This window comes from Delphinapterus leucas, chromosome 15, assembly GCF_059928025.1.
Source record: "Delphinapterus leucas isolate spDelLeu-1000000601 "Yukka" chromosome 15, BTC_Dleu_Yukka2, whole genome shotgun sequence".
Taxonomy (NCBI): Eukaryota; Metazoa; Chordata; class Mammalia; order Artiodactyla; family Monodontidae; genus Delphinapterus; species Delphinapterus leucas.
Genome location: NC_143143.1, coordinates 67,909,327 through 67,931,303, shown reverse-complemented (window position 1 = coordinate 67,931,303; position 21,977 = coordinate 67,909,327). Strand labels below are relative to the sequence as shown.

General features: G+C 49.6%; 1 protein-coding gene across 2 annotated transcripts in view; it reads right to left on the bottom strand.

Moving 5' to 3' along the window:
• Window positions 1–21,977, bottom strand: part of PPP1R16B (protein phosphatase 1 regulatory subunit 16B) — a 102,128-nt gene that overhangs the window by 23,708 nt on the left and 56,443 nt on the right. For both annotated transcript variants that reach the window (XM_089896893.1, XM_022592416.3), the window contains exon 3: window positions 2,327–2,397. In XM_089896893.1, the coding sequence (XP_089753019.1) occupies window positions 2,327–2,397 (71 nt within the window). The remainder of the gene's footprint in view (window positions 1–2,326; window positions 2,398–21,977) is intronic.

Genomic DNA, 21,977 nt, shown 5'->3' with positions numbered 1-21,977 from the left:
GTGCAGCAGGGGGATTATGCATACAGAATTGCAGTTGTGTGAGAAGGATGCCCATGGGCTGGGCCAGTCTGTACCTGAGCAAGGGCTGGGTTGGGACCTGGATGCAGGAGTGCAATGGGGGCTGGTACGTGATGGAGTGGGCCGGCCTCCTCTCCTGCATTCCCCAAGGTGGGCAATGACACCTGGCATTGGATGACTCCTCCCACCCCGTCACTTCCCACGTCCAATCTATCACCAGGTGTGGATTCCATCTCCTGCATCGCTGTCCCCATCCCCACTGCCTTGGCTGAGGCTTCATCATCTCCCTCTGCTTCCCTGTCACTCTCCTTCCACACACCTCAGCCAGAGAGAGCTTCTTTGTTAATCTAGCCACGTTGCTCTCAGTTTACAAACCTCTGAAAGGCTCCCTGTTGCCAAGAGCAGAAAACCCACAGAAAGCTCTTCTTACTGTGCTCCTTCTTTGTATTGGAGCAGTAGTGACAATAATGATGACACCTATAACAACAGCCCCAGCAAGAGCAGTAATAATATGTCACATTGTCAATAATAAGAGCTAATGCTTTTTGAGGAGTTACTAGGGCCACGCATCTTGCTAGCCATGCATTGCCTCATTTGAGCCTCAGAACAACACTTCCGGGGCTCCATAGCATGTGGGGCTAGAGGCTACCATAACGGACAGTGTCGTTACACAGAACATTCCATCACCATAAAGGTTCTATTGGACAGTGCTGCCCTGAACTCAGTTTCCTGAGCTGTAAAATGGGGATAATAATATTTCAAAGAGTTGCTGTGACGATCAAACCACACTTCACATAAGTGAAGTGGCTTTGCCGAGAAGTGAACATGTGACAAATTTTAATGATAATAATAACTAATATTTACCCAGTGTCAAGTGATGCTTATAGGGTTTTTATGTGTATTTATTTAATCCTCACAACAACCCAACGAGATGGATACTTGTTATTCCTCTTTTACAGATGAGGAAAGTGAGGCACAGAGAGCTTAAATAACTTGCCCAAGGTCACACAGCTAGAATTTGTGGATGCATGAAGCCCTGCGGGACAGGAAGAGAAGCCAAGAGGACACATGGGGAGCCCCTGGGTTGATGGCTGAGGGTGGAGACTTGTCCCCAGGGCTCATGGGTAGGGGGATGGCCAGTCTCTGCCCACCCTTCCTGCCCTCAGAGGGAGATGGAGAGGCTCTCCCCAGCCCAGGGTTCCAGTTGCCTGGCCTCCCACCCGCCGGGCTGCATTCAAGTCCACCTGATCAAAAACTTGGTCCAGAGCACAGGGAGGCTCAGCGTGCTCACTTGTTAACTCAGCACACACATATTGAGCACCTACTGTATGCCAGCATGGGGAGTAAGACTGGGATACACCGATGAGAAAGAGACACAGGCTCTGCTCTTGTGCCGCGCAGAGTCTGGGTAACGGGAGACCAGCATTAAAGAGTCATGCTAATGGATGAAATGACAAAGGGATGCTCAGAAGAAAGGATATGGATATAACAGCAGAGCTCTCAGGCTCTTGCTGTGCACGCACCCGAGCGCTGCGTGAAGTGCGACGGGGAGCAGTACCATGTGTGCAAGGGACCGAAAAGTCAAGTGGCTGGAGGCCAGGCAGCCAGGAAACATGGTGGGCTCAGCAGGGGCACAGGGGAGTTCCTTACCCCCAGCGTTATGGAAAGACACCAGAGCACTTTGAGTAGCATCAGCAAATGTTGGGTCTGAGCATCCCTGCAGCCACTGCTTGGAGGATGAATCAGGGGCAGCGCTGCCTGAATGCTGGGGACTAGATAGGGGGCTGCTGCAGCATCCAGGTGACAAATGACAGCCAGAGCAGCCCCTCCCCAGCCAAAGGGGCCTGGGCCCATCTCGCTGCCCTAAAGAGGATGTGATAGCACATGATTCCTGGCCAGAGTTCATGGCTGTGTGACCTGAGGAAGGTCACATAAGCCCCCTGTCAATCACTTTTGTCATGGGGGTGGATGGATGCCTTGGTGGGTGTGAACAAATGTGCTTCGGAAACTGTCAAGCTCCAGACAAACTTGCTTTGTTTGTCAAACCCCTCGCCAGGCAGTGAGGACGCAGCGTACAAAGGCTCCCTGTCCGCGGAGGCTGTGTGTGTGCCGTGCATGTGGGCATGGGGCTCTGTGGGTGTGTCTGTAACAGACACACTCGTCTCCAAAGCAGACAAGAGCCTTTCAGATGTGGTAGCTGCGGCTCCCCTCCCGCTCCTCCCTGAGGGCTCTGGGCAGGAAAAAGCAGGGAGATGGGGTACCTGTCCAGGTGGACAGCAGGGAACCAGGGGCCCCAGAGGGTCCTTACCTGGTGCAGGGCTGTGAGTCCATCCTCGTTGCACAAATCAGGGCTGACCTTATTCTTCAGGAAGTAGCGCACTGCAACAGAGGGGACAGGAGTGACTGTCCTGTCACACTTCAGGTGTGCAGGGATGCGGGGGACCCAGGTAAGACCCGCTCTCCCCCAGGTCCTGACACAAACAGTCTTGTTTACTTCTTACAACAGGGGTGAGAGGTAAGTGTCAAAACCTCCCCATTTCACAGATGAGGAAACTGAGGCACAGAACACAGATCTCTTGTCCAGGATTTCCAAGAGGTGGACAGCACTGCCTGTCTTACTCTGCATAATAATGACAGGAGCTAACGGTTATTGAGCACTTCCTGTGCGCCAGGCACAGAGCTAAGCGATTTACATTTGTTGTCTAGAGGGAGAACATTCTAGTCACTGAAAGCATACACTCTGGTGTCCAATGGCTTGGGTTCAAATGTAGGTGCTGTTTTCATTGGCTGTGCAACCTCAGTCAAGACACTTCCCTCTGGGTCTTCCCTGGTGGTGCAGTGGTTGAGAATCTGCCTGCCAATGCAGGGGACACGGGTTCGAGCCCTGGTCTGGGAAGATCCCACATGCTGCGGAGCAACTAAGCCCGTGCGCCACAACTACTGAGCCTGCGCTCTAGAGCCCACGAGCCACAGCTACTGAACCTGTGTGCAACTACTGAAGCCCGTGCACCTAGAGCTCGTGCTCTGCAACAAGAGAAGCCACCGCAATGAGAAGCCTGTGCACTGCAATGAAGAGTAGCCCCTGCTCGCCACAACTAGAGAAAGCCCATGCAGAGCTACGAAGACCCAATGCAGCCAAAAATAAATAAATAAACAAAAATAAATTTATATATATAAAAAAAGACACTTCCCTCTCTGTGCCTCAGTTTTCTATTCTATAAAATGGGGATGATGTTAATCCCACCTCACCAGGACATCATGTGGAATAACTGAGGTGAGCTGTGGCAGGGTCTTAGCATGGTGTCTGGCACATGGTTTGAGCAACAGCACTTGTTGTGGAGGTTATTATTTTTATTAACACTGCAGGTCCCTGCACCCATAAGTGCCAAATGTCCCTGCTTTGGCCCTACTGAGCCTTGAGGTTTTAAAGCAGAGGCTTTAACTGCCCTCCATCCTGAGACCTTTGTCTAATGTGTGTGTGTGTGTGTGTGTGTGTGTGTGTGTGTGTGTTTTCAGGGATGGTGGGAGGGGGGAGGGAGCTGGGGCATGGGAGGGCAAAGTGAACTCTAGCCACAGACTCCAATCCCTCTTGCTTAGGACCACTCCCTCCCCTTTTCCAAGGGGACCCTCCCTCCTTCTCCATCCTCCCCAACCCATTCAAGCCCTAGTTCCCATCCTGGACCCAAGGGCAAAGGGAAAGAGGGAGGGTCAGCACACACATACTGGTAGTACATCATCATATCAATATATTCAAGTCCACCTGCTCAGAAACTTGGGCCAGAGCACAGGGAGTCTTCAGTGCGTTCATTCATTAAGTCAGTACACACATATTAAGCACCTACTGTATGCCAGCATGCGGAATGATGCTGGGATACACCAAGGAGCACGAGACATGGGCTCTGCCCTCGTGTGGCTCAGAGTCTGGGTAGCAGGAGACCGACATCAAACGAGCGAACCCACCAGCCCTGCAGGCCCCTTCCAGCCAGCAGCAGGAGCCCCTGCCATGGCCTCCAAGCTTTAGGATACCCATCTCTGGCCAGCCTCCAGCTGCACAGCTCCCATGGTGTGAGGCGCCCATGGAGTCCATTAAAGCCCATGGTTCCTCTCCTGGCCCATCTTACCCTTCCCTGTTCAAATGTCTCCAAGCCCGAAGGTAGGACCTGCACAGGTCTCTTCCCCAGATCCACCTTCCCAAGCGTGGACCATGCAGTGGGAAAATACACCTCTAGGCTGCAGGGGTGGCCGTTTGCAGAGCAAATGGAGGAACTTGACTACACAAGCTGGCTTGTGTGTGAGGCCCTCATGATGCCAGGGACTGAGGCCTGGGTCCTGCAAATGGGAGAAGCAGGCTGGGCCTGGCCCCTCTGAGCCCCCTCCCACTCCCACCCAGTTTGGCTTCCTCAAAGCACGAGCCAAACTGCACAGCCCCTGATGCCAGCTGGGGGTGCTATCTCCACACTACAGCCCACCACCCACGCGATGGGGCAGGGACGCAGTGGTTTCCTCCTAGATTTGCCTCTGCTGTGGAGGAACAAACTCGAGTGACCTGTGAAGGGCAGAGGGAAGGCCATCCATTCTGCAGGCTGAATACCTGCTCGGCACCCCCAGCGGGTGCTGGCGAAGAAGATGAGATCTCTGGAGCAGCGGGGATGGGGGCCGTCTTCATTAGTCCCAGCTCCCGGACCCAAAGCCCCAGTGGCACCCTTGGCCTGAGTGTGAACAGAGGCCCCTGTGAAGGGGTGGTTAAGGCCTCCACCCAGCGTCCTGGCAAGAGGTGACATCTCCGGCAGACTTGCCCTAGATGCTTTCACTGCTGCTGGGGGTCAGAGTGACAGGAGTTTATACCAGATACAGTCAGGTCCTCTGGAACCACTAGCCACATCTAGCTCATATGGCTTTCAAATGTTAACTCATAAAAATTCAAAATTCACTTCCTCAGTTGCTCTGGCCACATTTCAAGTGGTCAACAGACACAGGTGGCTACCATATTAGAAAGTGCAGAAATAGAACATTTCCATCTTCACAGAAATTTCTATTGGACAGTGCTGCTTTGGGGCATTATACATGGAAATTAGCCCCATCGCCAAGAGCTAAAACCCTTCTGTGGCACTCCGTTGCTCTGGGAACAACGTCCAAAACTCTTACTATGGCATAGAAGGTCTGCACGATGTGTTCCCTGCCTGCAGACCTCCATCTTGCACAATTCCAGGGGGAACCATTCACACTGTGGTCTGTGAGGCTGGCACCCCCCAGCCCAGGGCAGAGCAGTGCACAGCTTGCTCAGCTGTACACAGGACTCCTAACCTACCTACCTCTCCAGTCTCACTTCTTAAACTCCAAACATCTTCCACAATGGTCTTTTGTCAGCTACGGAGTCACCATACTTCCTTTGGCCTCTGAGTTTTGCATAGCCTGTTCCCATTGCCTGGAAGATGCAATCATCCATCCATACATCCACCCATCCACTCATCCATCCACCCGTCCACCCTCATCCAAGCATCCATCCAGTCTTCCACCCATCCACCAACCATCTATCCACCCACATCCATGCATCCATCTCTAATACACACACACACACACACACACACACACACACCTGTCTCACTCCTCATCCTGTACATCTCCCCTCAAACTCTCCAGACGAAGGCACTCCCCCTGGTCTGCATGCCCTGAGCTTCTATACATCTCATGTATAGCCTTATCGCAACCGTAATTAAGTAACAATTTGAGTAATTATGGTAGACTTTGGGTCTGCCTCTGTAGGGCAGGACAGTGACCTGGCACTTCCTGCTCTTTCCTTAAGGCCTGGCACATGGTAAATCCTCAACAACCTTTCCAGGACCCTGACCTAATTGGCAGACCCTTAGCTCAGTCCAAGTACACAGCTTCTCCACCTCCGAGCACAGCAGACCATGCTGTAGTGCTGACCCGTATGGCTCGCATCTGGAGTATGCAGTGCTGCCGGCAGGGTCCTCCTACCAGGATGGACGGTAGCTGTTCTCAGCCTCAAGGCCATGTCTGAAGACTGTGGCCCAGCCTGTCCACGGGCTGGTGGGGTTGTCCTGGGCCTGACAGCTGGCCTTTGGGAGAGTGGAAGTGACCATGATGTCCCTGTGCAGGATGGGTTTCTGGAAGGTTCTCCTTCGAGGGTGGGTGGTGGACCAGGCTTCTGGTCCAGGAGACACTCTTTGAGGCAAAAATGGAGCATCAGATGCCAAAAGCATCCTTTGTGTGCAGTAATTATCGGGGTGTTCTCCGTGTGGCACGGGAGCCTAAGACATGTAATTACTCCAATGTTGGGCAGTTATTTTCAGCCCAAGAGGTGGGACAAATCATCCTCATCTCTAAGGAGCTGTCGATAGTCACGAGCCAAGGCCCCCTCCGTGGTTCTACTAATGCTTTAGCTGGGAGCCTGGCTCTGGACACAACTCATTGGAGCAAAGACCCCATCACCCAGGGCCTGGCCAGGTTTTCCCGCCTCTGGGGTTCAGCAAGAAAAATGATTCTTCTATCTACAGTGTGTTCTTACTGGACGCCTCCTATGCACCCAGGTACATGCAGAACCACTTTCTTTCATGGGTTCATGTCTAATTATTCCTCTTACGGAGAACAGGAGACAGAGGGTCAGGGAAGTGCAGCTCACAGCCACGTGCAACCGAGTGGAGGAAATCAGACCCTCTGATTTCTAAGCCCAGGCTCTTAGCCACAAGGCTGCTCTGTTCTGTCCCCGAGGCCAGGAATGCAAACCAGCATTGCTGGAGTAACCAGAGCCGGGCTGAGAGCTGGCATGGGGAGGAGGGGGAAAGGAGAGTGGACAGAGTGACCTCTGCTCTGCAAGCATCAGAGGCCCTCGGGTCCCAGGCCAAGCCTCTTCTTGCAGACAGAAGGGCTCAGGGATCCACAACCAGGACAGAAGAAACATGGCAGCCCCGGGGTCATGGTCAGACATCTCAGAGGCCAGATTAAACACAAAGTTGCCTTCTCTCACTCCCTCCTTAAAACCCTCTGGTGGTTCCACATTGCTCTTAGAATAGAGTTCAAAATCCTTCCTTGGCCTTCACTGGGGTCAGCAAACTATGGTGCAAGGGCCATATCTGGCAGGCAGCCTGTTTCCATAAATTAAAATTTCTTGGAACACATCCGCACTCATTGATTTACATATTGCCCGTGAATGCTTTTACCCTACAACACCAGAGTTGAGTACTTACAGCAGAGATGTATGGCGCGCACAACCTAAAATATTTACTATCTGGTCCTTTACAGAAAAGATTTGATGACCCTGGTCTTCACGGTCCTGCATGGTGTGGTCCACCTACAGGGCTGCCACCTTGCACAATTCCGGGGGACACTGTTCTCAGCATAGTCTATGGGAATGGCTAGCTCTGGAGTTGTGCAGTGTGCAGCCTGGTCAACCTGACCGGGCCATCCTATGTTCCTAGCCCTCCAGGTTCTTCTCTTGCTCTCCAAGCACCTTGCACAATGGAGGTAACTGGCTTAGGGGGATCTGAGGGGTTGGCTGCGGCTCAGAGAGGACAAAGACAAGAAGGGCATGCTCTCCTCTCCAGCTGGGCATGTCCACCACTTCTCCTGATTGCCCACCCTCAGGTCTGCCCCCAAAGCACCAACACCAGGCTTGCCCATCAGTTTGTCCAAGTGACCCTCTGTCCTCACACATTTCTTTAGCTGTGGCTTTAGGCAAGTTATTCCTTCTCTCTGTGCCTCAGTGTCCTCATCTGTAAAATGGGGATCACAACAGCATCTTTTTTGTGGGGATGCTGTGAGGATTAAGTAAGACAATGCCCGAAAGATACTACTATCATTTATATTAAAAATAGGGCTTCCCTGGTGGTGCAGTGGTTGAGGGTCCGCCTGCCGATGCAGGGGACACGGGTTCGTGCCCCAGTCCGGGAAGATCCCACATGCCACAGAGCGGCTGGGCCCGTGAGCCATGGCCGTTGAGCCTGCGCGTCCGGAGCCTGTGCTCAGCAATGGGAGAGGCCACAGCAGTGAGAGGCCCACGTACCGCAAAATAAATAAATAAATAAATAAAAATAAAAAACAACCCTGTGCTGGGTGCTGGAGATGTAATCATGGATATCTTGCATTTCTCAAGAGCCCTTGACCTGGTCCTAAAAGACAGAGGTCATCTCTCTCCAGGGAGCTCCGAGCATCTGCTGGCTCAAGGACCACAGTGAGGCCACAGCCAATGTCCCCACCACCCCCCGTGAAGGCAAGACCCCTCTGCGATGGCAAAGAGGTGGCTCCCGCCCTCCCCTCATGTATTCCTGCTCCTGGCGCCAAGCCCGTCGCTCCACCCACAACTCCCTGGCAATCTGGCTGGAATCTGGGCCAAGCAGGCCCATCTGTTCCCCTCCGTCTCCAGCTGTAGCGAGCGAGGCTGAACTGGCCCATCTCGGCAGGAAGCTGGTGGCGGCTGCCTTTGGGGAGAAATCACTGCTGACAAGCTTGTGTTTTCTTTGCCACCTGACCCACTCCACCCCACAGAGCAGAACGCCTGACCTCGGGCTGGTGAGTGACGTGCAACCACAGGTGTGGGTCCTGCTCCTGCCCTGGAGGATCAGGGACAGCAAGGCAGAGGTGTCTGCTTACTGGAGGTGGACCTTGGACAACCTACATCTGCTGGGGGCGCCCTGGGGCTGAGCTGCTGTCGCCTGGCCACATGACTTCCACTATCACGTTCACAGGACACCCACTCACCAAGCCCTCCTCCCTTCCCATCTCGCTTCCTTTCCCACCCAATACCCAGGAATGAAGCCTCATCCTCCCACTACCTCCTAGGCGCTGACCTAGGAGGTCAGATCTAGTTTCTGACCCTCCACACCCCTATTTTGTCCCTCCCTCCAAACCCCACTCCCTGAAACCTTCACCAATTCAGTCACACTGGTTTCTTCCATTTCTTAAAGCAAAACGAAACAAAAACTGAGCTCCTCAGGGCCTTTACACACAGTTTCCTGCATCTAGAGCCCTCTTTCTTCCCATACTTGGGCCAGCAAACTCCTCTTCTTCCTTCCAATTCCAGCTGAAATGTCACCTCCTCTGAGAGGCCTTCCGTGATCTCAATCGAGTTGCCTGAGTTATTCTCTCCCATAATACCCTGCATTTCTGCTTCACAGTAGCTCCTACGGCAATTTATAATTATAGGGTCATTAGTTAGCATATATTAATTATATAGTGATTTGTTTAGTTTTGGGGGCTCCATGAGGGCAGGGAACCCCATCGACTGGTATCCCCAGTGTCTAGCATGGAGGCTGGCTCAGAGCAGGGCGTCAAGAAATATCTATTGCAGTGAGAGCACCTGAAATCTGCTCTCTTAGCAAATTTCTAGTACTCAATACAGCACCATTATTAACTATAATCATCGTGCTTCACATTAGGTCTACAGATGTATCCATCCTACATAATGGCAACTTTGTACCCTTTAACCAACATCTCCCCCACAAAAAAGTAACTATATGAGGAGATGGCTATGTTAATTAGCTTGACTATACTAATCAGATAAACATCGCATTGTGTACCTTAAATATGTACAATTTTTTTAAAATTTATTTTTATTTATTTATTTTTGACTGCGTTGCGTCTTCGTTGCTGCGCGGGCTTTCTCTAGTTGCAGAGAGCGGGGGCTACTCTTTGTTGCGGTGCGCGGGCTTCTCATTGCGGTGGCTCCTCTTGTTGCAGAGCACGGGCTCTAGGCACGTGGGCTTTGGTAGTTGCAGCATGTGGGCTCAGTAGTTGTGGCTCACGGGCTCTAGAGTGCAGGCTCAGTAGTTGTGGCGCACGGGATTAGTTGCTCCACGGCATGTGGGATCTTCCCGGACCAGGGCTCGAACCCGTGTCCCCTGCATTGGCAGGTGGATTCCCAACCACTGCGCCACCAGGGAAGCCCAAATATATACAATTTTTATTTTAAAAAATCTATTGTGTGAATGAACAAAGGCAGGAAGGAATGGAGGGAGTGCGCAATGCTCTGGGGGCCCACAAGGCTGCTTGTTCAGGGGGGCCTTGGGACGGTGGGACATGGTCTCTCCCTGGGGACACATGCATAGTCCTGCAGACACAACACAAAGAGTGTGACTTGAGGACTGAAAAGCAACAGGCATGGATTTTGCACAGAAATGAAGCAGCGAATACCCCTCCCCAAGCCTCCAGTGGCGATACAGCCAGACATGGCAGCTGACCGTAGGAGTCCCTGAGCCCACCTCCAGGCCAGGCCCCAGGCACCATCATGACCCTCCCACCCAGGAGGCCAGTCCTCACTCCTCTTTCCTGCACCTTTGGTGTCCTTTCTACAATCCAGCACTGACTGTACAGCAAGCACTTTGTCTATCAAATCCATTAGTCTTCCTAAGCCAGTTATGAGGACTAACAACCTGCTATTATAAATTAACTGCCTGCTATCATCACCCCAATTTACAAATGGGAAAGCTGAGGCTCAGGCTTGAACATGTGAAATGACTTGCACAAGGTCACGTGTCTGGGAATGGCAGAGCTGGGATTTTAACCCAGGTCTGGACACCTCCAAAGGCTGAACACTTAACCACTTTGCTAAAATTGCGCCAAACAAGGACACGGGGAAGGGAAGGTGGGCAGCAAAGAGATGTGCAAGGTGGATGCAGATATTAGCGTGAAGAAAGCCATTGACAAAAAGCTAGAAGAAAGGTCAAGACCACTGCCAATAGTTCATTGTTCAGTACATGATAATAAAGACAACGATCGCTAACAGTCATCCCAGAACCTTCTTGTTAGAGCAGGTTGCAGACAGCACACTGGGGCAGGAAGTTAACACTTAGCTTGTGGTCCCATGACAAATGAGTGGCAACTCGGGGGCTGACTCGAGCCTGAGCTCCACCACTTCCTCTGTTTGTCTTCCTGTTGCCTCTCCGTTCTAGGCAGACCCCACCCCATCCCTGATGCCAAGCATCCTCATGGTCGGCCTCTGGCTGCTGCACCCCACTCACTAGGCTTGCACCTCCTCCATGGAAAGTCATGCCCCCTGCTGGCCCTGTTTCCTCCCCTTCCTCACATCCCAGGTCTGCTTTGCTCAGTCTCATGGGGTCCAGCACCTGGGGTCTGGTCAAACCAACTCCTCTGGCCCTCTCTCCCCTTCTGCCCCTCCTCAGGGTGCTGTCAGGGCTGCAGGGGGCCCAGCCTACTGCTTTAACCATGCCAGAAGGGCCAGCACTCTCAGCCTCTTTCCTCTCCTCCCAAGTCAAGGTTGTCTCGGGTCCTCAGTGCACTGCACTTCCTAAATCATTCCACTGAGCAACTTCAACCTTTCTACCCACTACTGCTCCTCCCGGGAGCAGAAAGAGCCAGAAATAGCTGCTTCTAGGGAAGCCCAACCGCCTTGGGCTGAGGGTGGAGTCAAGTCTAACGGTTTCTGCAGGAACTGGTGCAGCCCATCCCACAGGCAGGAAGTGCACCCCCGGATCCCGGGCGATGACTCAGCCATGGTGGAGGGTGGACTCAAAGTCACAGCCCCAGGCCCAGGCCCCAGGAGCCAGGCCTTGCTCTTCCTTAGGTAGCCCCCCTCCAGGGCCCATTCGAGAAGAGGGGTCAGACAATAACAAGTGTTGGCAAGGATGTGGGGACATCGGAATTCTCATACATTGCTGGCGGGAATGTAAAATGGCGCAGCTGCTGTAGAAAACAGTCTGGCAGTTCCTCAAAATGTAAACATGGAGTTACCATATGACCCAGTGATTCCATTCCTAGGTATAGACCCAAGAGGAATGAACACGTATGTCCACACAGAAACTTGTACAGATTTTATAGTAGCATTATTTACAATAGCCCCAAAGTGGAAACAAGCCCAATATCCGTCAATGGAGGAATGGATAAATGAAATGTGGTATAGTCACACAGTGGAATATTATGTAGCCATAAAAAGGAATGAAATGCTGATATGTGCTACACCATGGATGTACCTTTGAAACATCATGCTAACTGAAAGAGGCCAGTAATGAAAGACCACATATTGTGTGATTCCATTTACAGGAAATGTTCGGAATAGGCAAATCCATAAAGATAGAAAGTAGATTAGTGGTTGTCACGGGCTGAAGGGAGCAGGGAATGAGGAATGACTGCTCATGGATACAGGGTATCCTTTTGATGAAATTTTTCTGGAATTAGTTAGTGGTGATTGTTGTACAACCTTGTGAATGTACTAAAGACCACAAATTGCACACTTTTAAGAGGGAATTTTGTAGTATGTGAATGATACCTCAGTTTTAAAAGGAGAGCAAGGGGCTCCAAGCTGACCTTGAGCACCCTGCTGTAAGCTCATTCCCCTGCCAGCCTCGGAGATCTGTGAGGTCAGTAAGCACCTGTTGCATTCATCGCTGTACCCATAGGGCCGAGGATGATAGACAGTACACAGTAGGTATTCAATCTTTACTTAATGGAAGGGAAGGAAGGAGGAGGCCACTGGCCACTGGGCTGTATATGATCTGGCCTCTGCTCACCTCTCCTGGTATCATCCGTCCTCACCACCATGGACCCTTTCAGGACCACCCATGCACCACTCTCTCTCTTGCATTTGTAAGCCTTCTTGTGTGCTATTCCCTCTGTCTGTCATTTTCTGCCTTCACTTCACTTGGCTAATTCTTAACCAGGTTTCAGCTTAAGTGTCACTTCCTCCATGAAGCCTCCCCAGGCTGGGCCAGGTACCCTTCTCATGTGCTTTCTGTTCCCTCCACAAGAACACTTAACACCATAATGTAGTTGTGTATGGATTTGTCTGTGTCTTTACTAGACTATCAGCTCTGGAGGGGTAGAGGAGTAGGAACCACAAACTTTCTAGCTACTGTGACATAGGCTCCTGGTCAATATGTGAGGATTAGAGGGGTCAGGAGAGCCTGCCTGGCTCCTACTCAATCCTCAGAACTGGCCAGAGCATCCTCCCTTGGGGTATTTTATGCTTCGTCCTCTGGACAGCAAGGCTCCCAGGCTGGGCTGGGCCACAGACTTTTCCATCTCAGAGAGAATCTTCATCCCTTGGCTTATATAATACAAAGAGGCCAGTTTCTGTCTTAGCATCTCTGATGTCCACATGACTGTGAGGACAAGATGGCCAAGGGTGCACCAGACATGAAGCTATAATCTCTTTTCTAGAGCCTCCATGCCCAGGGCACATGGCTGAGCTGGGCAGGAGTTTTTGACAGAGACTCGTATCAGCTACCCAGATGTCTCTGGACATATGTAACTTATATCTAGTATTAGGTGTGTGCCAGAAAAATGATTTCAGACCCTTTAGAATATAAACTCTATGGGGGCAAATCTTGTCCGTCTTCTTATCTGGGGTATCCAGCACCTAGAGTAAGAGCTCAACAAATATTTGTTGAGAGAATGAACAAGAAAAATTGTTTTTCTTCTATAAGAAGATACCAGGGAAATTTAACAAAATATGTACAAGATCTATATGAAGAAAACTACAAAACTCTGATGGATGAAATTTTAAAAATTAAATAAAAGGAGAGGTACTCCATTTTCATGGATAGGAAGACTCAATATTGCCAAGATGTCAGCTTTTCCCAACTGGATCTATAGATTCAATGCAATCCCAATCAAAAATGAGTTATTTTACGAATACTGACAAACTGATTCTAAAGTTTCTATGGAGAGGCAAAAGATCCAGGATAGTCAACACAATATTGAAGGAGAAAAATAAAGTTGAAGGACTGACACTACCTGACTTTAAGACTTAGTATAAAGCTATAGTAATCAAAGCAGTATGATATTGGTGAAATAACAGACAAATAGATCAGTGGAATAGTATAGCGAGCCCAGAAATAGACCCACATAAATATAGACAACTCTCATCCATTGCTGGCGGGAACGCAAAATGGTACGGTCACTTTCGATGGTTTCTTACAAAACTAAACCTACTCTTACCATACGATCCAACAATCACACTCCTTGGTATTTACCCAAAGGAGTTGAAAGCTATGTCCACACAAAAACCCACATACAGATATTTATGGCAGCTTTATTTATAATCACCAAAACTGGGAAGTAACCAAGATGTCCTTCAGTAAGTAAATGGATAAACTGTGGTACATCCAGACAATGGAATATTATTCAGTGCTAAAAATAAATAAGCTATCGAGTTTAAATGCATATTACTAAGTGAGACTGAAAAGCTACATACGGTATGATTCTAACTATATGACATTCTAGAAAAAGCAAAACTATGGAGACAGTAAAAGGATCCGTGGTTGCCAGGAGTTGGGGAGGGGGGAGGGGTGAAGAGGCCGAGCACAGAGGCTTTGGGAGGCACTGAAAATACTCTGTGTGATACCTTTATGATGGATACGTGTCATTATATATTTGTCCAAATCCATAGAATATACAACATAAGAGTGAACCCTAATGTAAACTATGGTCTTTGGATGACTGTGATGTGTCCTTGTAGGCTCATCAATGGTAACGAATGTACCACTGTGATGGGTGTTGTTGATAATGGGGGTGGGCTATGCATGTATGGGGCCAGGGGGTGTATGGGAAACCTCTGTACCTTCCCTCAATTTTGTTGTGAAACTACAACTGCTCTAAACAATGAAGAATAAGTAAATAACTAAGCAAACAAAAAGAAACCAGGGATAAGCTACAGTTAATCCTCTTGAAAAATGCATAGTCTTTCTGAAAAGTGAGGGTGGGAAAGGAATCTCTTCATAATGTAGGAGCAGACATTTATGTACTAGATTTCCTCCAAGGGATGGAGAACTACATTTAACTCATCTAATGTGAAGAAGACATGGGTCTGCAAGGTTTCTCCATCGAATCTCCAGACTGTGCCTGTGTACACTGCCCTCTGTCCCTCTCCCTTCCTCCCCTTCTGTCAGCTCCCTCACGCCATAGGTATCTTGTGGCCTCCCCGCCCTCTCACCCCCATAGGAATTTATCTCAGGGGCTCAAGGCAAGGATACTGCTGGTCCAGAAGCACGACCCTGAACTTCCCCATTGCATTCATGAGCACATCAGTCCCCAGCTGTGCCAGGTCCCTGTCCTTCACTAATTCTGCTTCCAGAATTCTCCCGGCAGCTCCTCCTGCAGCTTCCCTGCAGACCCAGGAACCCCATCTCCCTTCCACCCTGCAGAGCCTGGCCACCCAGGAACTCTCCAAGGTATTAGCTTTTATCCCAATTCCCCTCTGCCCAAATGCCCTGCACTCCTCTTCTTGAATTCCTGTTGCGTCCCCAACTCAATCTCTCTCACCTCATTGCTCTTTCTGCTTCTCCCTCCTTAATTTTTTTAAACAGCCCAATTATATCGTATCTCCAGGGAAGCAAAAGATAAAAAATATTCCCAGGCCTGCAGGTAGGTGCTGCATACACATAAACACTAAAATGGCTTCACAGCCGTCATAACAACATCTAGCATTTGTTGAATACTTTTCACGTGTGAGGCACTATGCTGAGACATTACATGTCTCAGCCCAGTTAATCCCCACGACAACCCTATGACTTAGGTGCTATTATCAACTGATTCAAAAGAAAACTATGATTTGCTCAAGCTCACTTAGCTAATAAGTGTTGAAACTCATTTCTGGTCTGGGTGATTCCAGGCACAACTGGTGGTTCCGGCATAACTAGTGACAAAAGATCCTCACCCAAATATAACCAAGAATAAAATCCATTCCTATCAATATTTAGGCAGAGAAAACAAGTTTCCTATGAAGGGGGAAATTCCTTTAGCTCCCATCTGCTCACTTTGAACCTTCCGTCTGCTTTCCCTGATCCCCCTCTGTTGTCCCAAAGCCCCCCACTTCCCATGCCTGTCTGCCCAGTTCCCAATTTCTTCCTAAAGGTGCTGTGTCTTGCTTCTCTCCCTCAACACAGAGTTATACAGGACAGGGACAAATCGCAATCTGGGCTTCCTTCTGCCTGTCTGACCAAGGAAATTAAACAAGATCTTTGAACATTTTAAAGGTAACCACCAGAGAAATTAAAATCATGATTTATATCTTCCGGATCAATGGAAAAGATAAAAGCAAATAAACATAGTATTCATGAAAATCACAAAATGAGAGAAACAACAGAAACACAAATGCCACAAAGCATGAAATTAGATGACCAAAACACAAACATTATAACAATAAACAAAATCATTTATCCTCCCCTATAAAGCAGTAGAGATTTCGTTGCCTAAAAGAAAAAAATTCAACTATGTGCTGCTAACCAGAGATACATCCCAACAAAATAACAGAGAGACTGAAAATAAAAGGATGCTCAAATATAAAACAGGCAAATGCAAACACAAGGAATGCGGGGGTGGCGACATCACTGTGATACAGAATAGAATTCAGGGCAAGAAGAGGAGGTAATTAACCTTAGGTTGATTTTTGAAAAATACTTCAAAATAAAATCATAAACAGAAATCAGATCAGTGGTTGCCCAGGGCTATTGATGAGGTGGGGAAAGCGAAGTTGTTAGCAGTTAGGAAAACTTATGAAATCATAATCAGTAAAGCAAAATTCAGTGCAACACAAATTGTCAGTATATAAGTCAAAACCACAATTTTGACAGCCTAAAGAAAAGATCAGGTTGGGGGCAGGAGGGGAAGACTTATTGACAAGGTTGTTCACAGTAGCATTGTTTACATACACTGCTTATAATTGAGAAATATTGAAAGCAACCCAAATGTTTAAACATTTGAGACTGCTTAGGTAAAATATGGAACATCCATATAATGGAATATTCTGCAGCTGGTATCTTAAAGAATTTTTAATGACATAGGAAAATGCTTGATATATAACATAGAATGGAAAGACAAAAAACCAAAACTATACATTCAATGCAATCTCGATTGGAAAGGAAAAATGCATGTGTCCACACAGACACACACTTCTCACTGGGAAAAAAATTAAGATATTAACTGTGGCCATCAGGGACTTTTATTTTATGGTTGCCAGAATTTTCCAAACATTTAAAACTAGGTATGGACAACCTTTATAATCAGGATTTTCTAATTTCACTATAAAACTAAAACCAGAAATCGAATGGTAGGCGAATGGTAAGAACTATATTTTTGCTAAGAGTTTCTAGGGCAGAAATGAGGTCTCAAGCTGGCTGACCCCACGAAGCAAATGCTGAAGCTGGGATTCCCGCATTGGGTAGGAAGTTAAACAGCCACCAACAATAATAATAACCCCTTTGTTGGTATTGCAAAGAGGTTCACAAACTATGGTCCAATGGCCAAATCCTGCCTTTTTTTTTTTCAAATCCTGCCACTTTGAACGGTTTACATGTTAGGAATGCTTTCTGTGTTTTTTAATAGTTGGGGGAAAAAAATCAAAGAAGAATATTTTGTGACTCATGAAAATTACATGACTGTCAAATATCAGTGTCCGTAAGTGAAATGTAATTGAAACACATACTCTATATATTGCCTACGGCTGCTTTCTCTGTGGTAACAGACTGTACCACCCACAGAACCTACAATATTTCTTATCTGGCCCTTTGCAAAAGAAGTTTGCTGATCTCTGGCGCAGCGCTTTTCTGCTAACAAAGCATGTTGAAAACCACAGTCACTTAATTCTCACAATAAAAGTCTCCGGTAGGAGAGGAAGAAATCAATGGATGTCCAAGGCGGACCGTGGGATCGTGGCCAGGAGGTGCGTGAGCAGATCAGGCTCAACGTCTTCACCTGCCAAGGAATGAAGGGGGCACAGGTCCCCAAGAGCCAGCTGTCACTCACCTTTCTCCCCACCGTCTCACCCCCAGCCCCAACTCAGTCGCCTCTGCCCTCCAAAAGCAGTCGCGTTTCCTGTCAAGAGCGTGACCTTCTGAAACCTGCACAGTGGAGGCTGCAGCTGCAAAAAAGATGGTATTTTTATCCGGACCCTGCTTCCTGTTTGCTGGCTGGGGGTTTTATTTGCTGGTGTTCTGTTTTGTCATTTCTGATACAGACTCTCTCCCTTGTCACATCAGAACAGAGATGTCTGTCCTCAATAGGGTATGCTGCCTGCCACCAGGCCCACCTGCCCCCGGGTCCCTGGTCCTTTGTACTCTCCCCTCCTGCTGCACCATCTCCTGTAATGTTGAGATACCCATCTTCTGCCTGCTCAGGAGCAGAAATCAGGGCAGCTGGATGGGCAGGGGGGAAACAGGAGCATTTCTGCTGCAGGAAATGGAAAAATCCACTCTCTTATCAGAGGAGAGCTGGCTGGGCTAGGAGAGGAACAAGTTTGCAGGTTTTCCAGAGCTTCTGGAACCCACTGTCCTTAGCAAGGCCTGGCTGGGGAAGGACCAGGGCAGCTGCTGGAGGTGGTTAAGTTTGGGACTTGGGAGTCGTTTGCTGGGAATGTCCTCCCCTGGGACCTGGGGATTGTTTGCTGGAGCTCCCAGCTATAGATAAAAAGGGACTGCCTTCAACCCTCCTGTCCCCGGGACTCAGCCAGATGGGGGAACAGAGAGCAGATACATCAGTGTCTTAACAAGTCAGTGACAGCAGGAGCTCACGTTATTGAGCACTTACTGTGTGCCTAGCACCGTGCAGGAATTAGCTCACTGAAGCCCTACCACTGCCCTGGGCAGGAAGGAGGCAGCCGCTCTGATTGAGGCTATTTTACAAACAGGGATACTGAGGCACAGTGAGTTTAATTACCTTGCCCAGAGCCACTCATCTGGTAAGAGACTCCAGTAGCCCCACACTTGAACTCTGGGCTTGCTCTGCCATGATTATATCATGTCTTAGAACTAAACCTGACCCTAGGTCTCAGGAGCTGGGGATCTGCAGCCTGGAGCATCCCTGTTCTGCCATCACACCCAGCACCAGGCTCTGAGCCAGACAGATAAAAGGGCTAGTCTGCCCTTTGCTACAATCACTCCTACCCTGGAGAGAAGCCACCAAAATGTACCGCTGAGGGACAGGCAATCTACCTAAACATTGAGCCTGGCATGAAAACACAGGTGGAGTGGCTAAGAATTCAGACCCCTTTTCCCAGTGATCTGACCTCAGGCATGTCACTGCCTCTATCTGAGCCTCAGTTCCCTCACCTGTAAAAGAGGAATTATAACCTCATAAGGTTATCTGAGAAGTAGATTATAGAGTACTGATATAAATAACAATAGTAGTAGTAGTAGTAGTATTTAGCTAGTTGTCTCTTCCCATCCCAGCAGTGATCCCATAGGAACGTGGAGCCCAGTCTTCAAGCTCCAAGGCACTGAGTGGTGGTTCCAGGTGGTGGACATCTTTGGAGATCTTGTGAGCTGACCACAAGGTAGAGCCAAAGGGCATCCTGGGTGTGGCATCCAGTCCCCAAGATGCATCCCTTCCTCCTAAGATTTCACACGCTTGTGCAGTTGCTTCCCACACTGAACAGGACTGACTGACATGGGTCATTGTAGGATGGCGTGTGACCTGTGAGGCTGGGTCACAGAAGACGTTGCAGGTCCCATCTTGCTCCTTGGACCACTCACTCTAGAGAAGAAGCTGCCATGTTGTGAAGACACGTAAGCGGCCTTGGAAAGACCTCATCATGAGGAACTGAGGCCTCCTGCCAACAGCCATGTTGGAGCCATTGTGGAATCAGAGCTTCAAGCCGCAGACAAGCCCTCGGATGATGGGAACCTGGGTTACGTGTTGAAGACAACTTCGGGAGGGACCCTGAGTGGGGACCACTCAGCTACCAGCCCAGGCCTCCTAGCTGTCCTAGAACCTGCACTTTCTCCCCTCGGAGTCAGTCAAATTTCTGTTAACCAGGGAAATTCTTCACTAAACCCTAGAGCTGACTAAGGGTTTCTATTTCTGCCCACAGTGCTGAAAACACGTCAGTCATCACCTGAGTCTCCTTCCTGTTCTAGGGGCACAACCCCATCTTCCCCACTGCATGAGGATGGGACCAGGTCTCGAGGCACCTTCCTGAGCTGAGGGTGTCAGGGACCTGGCTGGAGAGAGGTGGGGGAGGAGACAGCGGCCACATACAGCTTCCTAACTCACACACCTGAACATGCTTCTCTCCTGCTCAAAAACCTCTCATGGCTCCCCACTGCCTCCACGCTGTCAGAAGCCAGCCCAGTGGTTCTCACGGTGCGGTCCCAGCAGGAACGGCAGCACCTGGGAATTTGCTAGAAGCATAAATCCTGTGGCTCTACCTCAGAAATACTGAATCAGGAGTTGGGGGGGGAAGGCGTGACAATCAATGGTTTAACACGTGCTCCCGGCGATCCTGAGGTTCCATCTCCTCTCCCCTCACTCCTTTCTGTGTCTTCTGTGCCCTAGAAACACCCAACTTCTCTTCCCCCTCCCCCACCAAATATTCACTGGGTACCGACTCTGTGCCAGGTGTGAGCACACAGCAGTGAACAAGGCAGACACCAGCTCTGCTCTCCTCAAGCCTGCAATCTGCCCTGCTCTCAGTCTGGAATATTCTTCCCACCATCCAGATCCCCACCCAGGCCCTCACGCCAGTGCAGGGGACGCTCAACAATCACGAGGCAAACGTTAAATGAGCCGATGAATACGTGACTGAACGCACCACACCTCCTTGACCCTGAATTAAGTGCCCTCAGCAGGCCGTGTGCACCTCAGCCGGAGCGCCCGTCACCCTTCACGGTGGCCCACGGAGCACTCGAGATGTGCACAGCCCAGATTGAAATATTTGTGCTGTGAGTGTAACACACGCACTGGACTTGGAAGATTTAGTACCAAAAAAGGATGGGGAAAATGTCTCAATAATTTTTTTGTACTGATTATATGTTGAAAGAACAGATTGAGTTAAAGAAAGTATACAAATTAATTTCACCGGTTTCTTTTCTACTTGAAGGTGCTACTAGAACATTTGAAATTAAGTATGTGGCTCACATTTTTTTTTTCTGTCAACCAGCACTGAGCAGGTTGTAGATATTTAGTCCCAGGACTACGGGCTCCAGGGGCATTTCTGTCATCTATCTTTCCTCCCTTTCTTCTGTCCGCCCTCCCTCCCTCCCTCTCTCCCTTCCTTCCTTCCTCGAATTCTAACCTCCACCTCCTCCTTTCCACAAACATTTATTGGACATCTGCTCTAGACTCCCACCATGAGACCTGCCACAAAGTAGGTGCCAAGCCATCTGCTGAATGAACAAGTCAGTGCTCAGAATGCAGACTGACCAACAGGTGACCCTGGGGGAGTTTCTCTCCTATTTAATTCCCATACCTGCTTGTTTGCGTGTAGTTTTCCCATTTCATTTCAAAAGCAGCCAAATTCCAAAGATGTCGTTACATAACTCGGGGCTGGGGTCAGCTTTCCTCTTGCATTTGGGGCTCAGGTGCCCTCATGTCCCAGCGCCAGGACTCTGAGTGCAATACACTTTGTTCCTGAAGCTCCAGGAGGCTGGCCAGGGCATGGATCTGGGCTTGGAGCTTTAGTGCCAAGTTCTCCAGTGAGGGGAGGGCAGCAGGCGGAGCCATACACTGCACCCTGCCCAACCTCCACCGGCCCCCAGGGGCCTTGGAGGATGAGGGTACATGTGGGTCAGTGAGACCCAGGCTTCAAGCCTGCCTTGGACCCTGGACAAGGGTCACTGTGGAGGAGCTGCTCCTTGGAGTTGGGAAGGCGGCAAGAAGGCTGGCACGGTGCGTGGCCTTTCGTGTCCCCGGGACCCACTCGCAGCTAACACAAGGTCATGGCCACTGCACCATGGCCCAGCAGCCAGCAGCAACTTCTCTGATGCCTTCCCACTGGTTTCACAGCCTTCCCAACCTCGCACTGAACCACTGGAGGCGTTCCCTGCCCCAGGGCCCTTGCTTATGCTATTATTTCTGCCTAGAATGCTCTCCTCTGGCTCAACCTCGATCTTTCCACATGGCTGGCTCCTTCTCATCCTTCAGGTCTCCTAAAGGTCATCTCCTTGGAGAGAACTTCCCTGACTGACCTTACTAAACAAGTCACAGTCCTTTTCTCTCTACCAGAGCAACCTTACCTGTTCCTTCATAGCAGGGAATTTCACAGTAGGGGAGTG